General features: G+C 34.9%; 1 protein-coding gene across 4 annotated transcripts in view; it reads right to left on the bottom strand.

Annotated features, from left to right (window-relative positions):
- Nucleotides 1-4,537, bottom strand: part of LOC108749714 (probable phospholipid-transporting ATPase IA) — a 41,046-nt gene extending 36,509 nt beyond the window's left edge. For all 4 annotated transcript variants that reach the window (XM_018488622.1, XM_018488626.1, XM_018488628.1 and 1 more), the window contains exon 1: nucleotides 3,977-4,537. In XM_018488622.1, the coding sequence (XP_018344124.1) occupies nucleotides 3,977-4,000 (24 nt within the window). In that variant the 5' untranslated portion in view covers nucleotides 4,001-4,537. The remainder of the gene's footprint in view (nucleotides 1-3,976) is intronic.
- Nucleotides 4,538-6,953: the final 2,416 nt, after the last annotated feature.

Here is a 6,953-nt window from a genome sequence, read left to right as displayed (position 1 = left end):
GAAATGCTAATTAATTTAATAGCCTAGCAGTCAGCTAATTGGTACGGGCGTATATATGGGATATTTTAATTAGAATAGAGGGAATTTCTGCTTTCTGAGTCTACTACGTATAGGATTAGATTATACATCTACACACAATCAAGATAACATATAATCATTCAGCGAACTGAAGGTATGAGATAGAGCAGACGTAGAGCAAAATATATACGGTGCTTTCCAGCAAACGACACAGGGTGACACAGTCATCATATCATTTTTGTTTAACATCGGCAAACAACAAAGATGTAATGATTTACAGTGTTGCGTTATTGTGTCATCTGTATCATCTCTTGTCTCATAAATTAAAGTAGTATATATAAACTAGAGACCCTCTAATAAAAGTCTGGATATGAGAAAGCCACTTTTGATTAATCCACTATGTTTTAATAATTCCAGAGAGAGAGAGAGAGAGAGAGAGAGAGAGAGAGAGAGAGAGAGAGAAATATAGATAAAAAAAGATAGAAAAGTTTGAAAAAAAGAAAAAAAAATAGAAAATGTATGTTCTTCTCTTTCGTGGATGTTTTGTTAAAACTGTTACCCTCCATACAAAACTGCACTTCGCGACCAGACTCTTATTAGAGGGTCTCTAATACAGACAAATTAATTTACCAAATATTTAACGGGCAACGAAATAAAGCAAATAAAAGCGTTGAAAGTTCTCAAGCTACTTCAGGTAACAAACCGGTGATACCGGACGATTTCTCACAACATTAATTAAGTTTCTAATTTCACGTGACAGTACTACAAATAACAGGAAAACAAGAAAGATCTCGAGCTAGAAGATAGTGGCGCTAGAAAGAATGACGGTGTTAATCTCTGTCGTCTAGAACAGATCGATGAAACTTGTACGATCATGAACGAAGCGCTCATGATTATCTCGAAACATATAATACCGTCTGATTAATTTTTTGTGGCGCTATTCGGGTATTATCTTGGCTCTGGAAACAATCCGTACAATCCTTTTCACGGAAATTAATTCCACATATGAGGCAATGTATGGCATGAGTCGCGTCTCGGATTTAACACACGGCGGCTGTTGTTTTATCGATCATTCGGAGCATAGTTACTGCCGCAAGGCCGCGGATTCAGGCTTTCTGAATGGAAGAAACGATGCCGCGAGTCCATCGATAAACACGTCGTTTATACTTGTGGGTTCACTATATCACTGCGGGAAAATATCTGGATGTCGTGTTGAGAAAAAAAGTGTCTACTTGCAGAGTGATATTTGTGACAATTGTGATTGTGACATAATAAAATAAGTATACCTAGGAGCTTCATTTTATATATCTATTTTTGTATATGGAACTATAAATATAATTATTACTACTAGCAGTAATAAAAATAGAGCTCCTAACTATAATTATTTTACCATACATTTATATTATAATAGCATGATAAAATAAATATATAATTGGGAAACTCCATTATATATATTTTTTTTAGTGTACAAAACTATAAATATATTTATAATTGTTGTTGACAGCATTATAGCAGTAATAACTATAAAAAATAGAGCTCTTAATTATTTTTTACCGTAATTATTTTACCATGCAATTATATATTATATTATATCGTATTATATTATAATCAACTATATTATATTATCATGTCAAATATTATTATATATTATATCATATCAAGTTCTTACAGTAATTATTTGCATGAGTGAAACTGTCGTTTTGCCTCCATTCAAAAAACATAAAATCTAATGACATTCACAGCGAGCAAAGACGTTGCCTACAACTGAGGCAGCGAATATTCGAGGTGTCTCTCGTAATAATTGCGAGATATTTGCGAGACATTCATCAATTTTGCCGGAAATTCAACCCCTCGCGTGTCACGCGAATCGAATGTTAGCTTGGATGCTCGATTTCGGCGGAAGATCAGGATCGATATTCACGCCCGAAGTAAAGCATCGCTATCGCATCAAATTTAAGAATGTCCGTGCTGTGTTGGTGCACCACGAGCTACACAAAGACGCTGCCCGGCCAGGTCAGGGAAATCGATGCATTATGCAACAAGTAGCCAGTTGCCGCTTGCGCTATGAAAATTCCACAAATGCATCCCGGCGAACGCAAAATCGCCGGCAGGACACGTCGCGATAGAATATCTCATCTCTTCGGTGTACTCTTATTCGCGTCAATGCTGAATAAATTTATCGTCCGAGATTTTCGCGAGACAATTCAATTGTCATTGCGAAACTAACTGTTAAATGCATGCAGTCACGCAAGGAAAACGTCACGTATTTTCGCCGTTTACGAGCAATGATCAAGAAGAATTAGAGATCACCTCTAAAGAACTTTGATCAAACTCCAATTAATTCATTAAGTAACATCCATAGCGTTTCTAGCAATATGAATAGAACTATTAATTCTTGCTGCTATTTCAATTACAAAGTATACTGTTAGAAATTACAACGCGAAGCGTTCTGTCGATTCAATTAATCGCCAACTGAATTAATGAGAGTTCGATTTAAAAGTTCGCTCTAATTTGTCCATTTCTACCAAATAGATTAATTTTAATCTCGGTTTAATTTACTCGTTATTTTTTCTAATTTTTAAAATCGGAAAAAGTAAAAAATAAGTCAAGATAAAAATTAATCTACATTGATATAAATAAACATAAGAGTAGCACTGTCGAGAATTAGCGTTTCTGTCAAACTGGGCTAATTATTATGTTCTTTTCTTGTGTGCGCATTTAATTCCTGAATTAACGTTAAACGTTGATCAAGAGACAACACCGTATACGTACAGTTGACGCACCTTAATGTTATCAGAAAGGAAGCAAAGAAACGCGTTTCTTACTGCGAAGGATTGTTCTCCGTATCGTGCCAGAATAACGAGATCTATTCTGATGCCTTCGAACAGTCACAAGCCGTCTTGGAGCGCGGGGAAAATGTCAAGGATAACAAATTGTTAAATATTTAGCAAAGCTAGTATTTATATTTGCTGGCGCATCTTCCTCTACGGCAAAAGAAGCAACATGATTCCGTAACGGGACCACATCACAATGCCCGGAAAATAACAGTTATCCAAATAAACCATAGTCTAAAAGCTTGCGATTTAAGAATTGTACTTAACCTCGTGCCAGATTACACAATAGAAATTGAGGATTGTAAATTAGAAATATGATTTTAATTTTTAAATAATTTTAATAATTGCAGATTTTTAACAAATTAAATAATTCTAATTTTAATCTGTGTTTCTCTGATTGTGATTCAGAATTCGAATCTTTAACTCACAATTCTCAATTTAATTCTAACGCAATTTCTGATGCAAGCCTTAGGAAATGTGCTCGTTGCTTCGCAAAGGGAAAGGAAATCGCCTCATTCGCGTCAAGGCCATGACGGCTTTAGACCTGTCGCTGATTTAAAGCGACTTCGAAATCAAACTGTGATTAACTTAATCGAGAATTAATTCGATCAGCAAGTTCAATCGACTGCCTATAAAATTTTCATGTATCGTCATCCATGATCTAATCTTTTTTTTTTTCTACAAGTCAGACAATAAAAAATTGACAATTCCATCTAAATTGATGAAATAATACAGACATCGTTTGACAAGTTAGACCTATTTTCTACCAATGTGGATTTACTTAATCTAATCTCGAATTAATTTATTCTTTATCTTCTTCTAATTTTTCGAACTAGAAGATAAAAAAAAAAAAATAAGTTAACCCGAGATTAAAGTTTGTCATATATATTGGTAGAAATAGACATTAATCATCAATCAAATTGATCGAAGTTCAATCGGAGTTACCTTTTCGACTATCCCTACATGGGCCGTCCTTCGCGTTTGACATCTCCCACCTCCTGCGTTCTAACCTCAAACCCTGTCGCAGTGTGCGAACACACTATGGGGAAAGCAGGATAGAGAAAGTGAGAAGGAGACAGAGACAGAGAGAGAGAGAGAGAGAGAGAGAAAGCAAACACACTCACCCGTGCGTGGTCGCGTGTCCGCATTTGCCTATGCCGTCGCACGCGTGCCGCCAGCTTGTCAGCATTTCACCGCTTGTCGAGAGATAAATCCGCGCGTACACCAAGGAAGCGTGGCCCGTCGTCGCCGTCGTCGTCACGCACGCAGCCACGCACGCCGCACGCGAGCGCGGGCGCGAACGCACATTACGCACGGGCCGCTGCCTCGCGGCCGCATGGGAGGGAACACGCGTCCGATTGACGGGTGACAGATGGGAATGACGAGGATGACGAGGATGACGATGACGGGGACAAAGAGAAAGACAAAGGGACGGACGCGGGAACGCGCTGACAGGAAGATGTTCCTCGTCGTGTCTTTTCTTTTCTTTTTCTCGTTTAAATTTTGAACCCCGGGACGCGATGCGACTCTCCGCAGTCTCCACGATTATCCAAGTCGCGATCCGCGAGCGAACTGTTCCCGGATACGCGAGAGTCGGCGAGAGTCGCGCGAGTTGCGAGCGAGCGCCGCTCACGAGGCACGGCCGCGCGCCGCTCGGTCGTAGGCGTTGATGATGACCCGACGTGGACTAGATATACCACGCCGTAAAGACGCCTGTAAAGCAGGTCCCCCGCGAGGGACGCGTACATTTATTATTAACTCCTCGTGAATGCCACAGGCGGGAAACGCATCGTCGTCTCCTCGCGCGCTGCGCCGTCGACCGATGCCGGGGTCCTCTTTGCGTGCGCCAGGTAGCAGCAGCTATCGATCGTCGAACCATCGTGATAGCCATCTGAGAATAATTCAGGCTCTTGTATGTTTATTTTTAATAAAAAAAAAAAAAAGAAGAACCCTCACATGTGTGATTTGTAGTCTCTATTTCGGATCAGCTCCAGATCTTGTAGCCAAGATCGACAAATGATAAGTTCAATGATTTTCTTTAGCGGCAGCGAATGAAAGTTCTTCAAATTTCTTGGAAATTTTTTGTACGGCGTGTACCTCTTGTGAAAATTTTACATAATTTTATAATACAATTTATCATGTATACAATTAAATTATATTAATTATATAGTGTAAGATAATTCATGTAATTCGACTTAAATCGAAATAAAAATTGTCAAATCCAATTTGTTCCTACGACGGAAAACGGCATCTCCGACATCCTCGGTTTCTATTTTTAAAATCTGATTGCCAGAACTTTTTTCGGAACGTCTTAACGTAAAGAAACTTTGGAATTTCTTAAGAAGGAACCGAAACTATATCAAAGTTCCGGAAATAACATGCTAATTTTATAAGGCTAAATTAAGAAATTCGAACATTATTATATATATGAAAGTTTTTAGAAAGAGTGTTCTCTTTTCTTTTATTTCTTATTATTATAAAAATATCTTTAATATTTTTAAAACAAAATTTAAATAATAAGGTTCTCAAAATTGAAAATAATAATAATAAAGTATACGGGCAACGAGAGCGTTAATACAGCGCGGAAATTGCGCAAATTCATATAAAATTCATGTAATATATTAATCTACCATGAGTGTCGATACAAATTTCTTGAACGTTTCGGTTTACTTCAAACCATCATCAGCAAGTTGTGAAGAATTTTAGTAATGACATTATGATGAAAATTATCCAAAAAATTTGTATCGACATACTCATGGTAGATTAATATATTATATGAATATTATATGAATTTTATATGAATTTTATATGAATTTGCGCACCAATTTCTGTATTAACGCTCTTATTACTCGTATACTTTATTATTATTATTTTTAATATTTTTAATTAGTCACAATATAATTATTAAGTAGAATTAATATACGTATATAACTCACTTTGCATCAGCAATAATTTATTAACATTGCGATTTCTCCTGTTTTCTTTAAATACCTTCACATTTCATGACATATCCATTTCCACTAATGTATGTTAATTTTAATTTAAATACACTGAAGTGAATACTACATATATTTTATATTCATTGACTTTAATTTATTCGATTCAATCTACATTTTTATTTTTCTTTAGAGTTCTTAGAAAAAAATAAAAAGTAAATTAAACCAAGAGTTATAAAAGTTAGTTTTACAAAGAAACATAGTCGATACAAATGTTATTCTATCTTTCTTGGCATTTAATAAATAAAGATAATAGAACGACGTGCACTTGTGACGATTGTACCTATCTCCTAAGAACAACGGCCTTGATTTACATTATTGATAAAGAATAGACATATAGTTTATATTAAATCTGTGGACGATTTCGATTCTAATTTATTAATTTAATCGATTAATGTCCATTTCACTGTAGATTAAATTTTAGCTCAACTTACTCTTCATCTTTTTCTAATTTTAAGAATTAATCTAGTTATATATGTTGAATCGAGAAATTAAACTACAACATTTAGAAATGAACATAATTTAATCGACAGAACTGCCTAAAGCAAATAATATAATGCACTGTCTCTAATTTTGTTCGTATATATATTTACAATAAAAAATTAAAAATCATATAAAATGTACAATAAGAATCTAGTGAGCTGAGTTGAATAATAAATGCTATTATTATATGCTATTATAATAACAATGCTATTATTATTTTATTTTTAACACTAGGATATCATATATACATACGTGCTTCTATTTTTAATACTGTTTGTTATATATTGATGACACAAATATAAATATATTTATATATTGATGACAAGTATAAATATAATACATAAATATAAACATATATAACATAAAAAAACTCACAAACGTTTCAACCCTTTAATGAGATCATTCTTAATTCGGAAAGACAATTAATATCAAACTCTTAAATTAATACCAAACTATTAAATTATTTAAAATATACCTATTTACAAAAAATTAACGAAAAACTAATGTTATCCACGTTAAGAAAACGGTACAGGTATTATTTGACGAGTTAATTGCCGATTAACTTAATCGAAGTTTGATCGAAGTCATCCTCTACAAACAACGTCAAGGGACATTTAAAAAT

This window comes from Trachymyrmex septentrionalis, unplaced genomic scaffold (assembly GCF_001594115.1).
Source record: "Trachymyrmex septentrionalis isolate Tsep2-gDNA-1 unplaced genomic scaffold, Tsep1.0 scaffold31, whole genome shotgun sequence".
NCBI classification, from domain to species: domain Eukaryota; kingdom Metazoa; phylum Arthropoda; class Insecta; order Hymenoptera; family Formicidae; genus Trachymyrmex; species Trachymyrmex septentrionalis.
The sequence above is the reverse complement of the archived record's forward strand: the minus strand, read 5'-3'. Positions and strand labels throughout refer to the sequence as shown.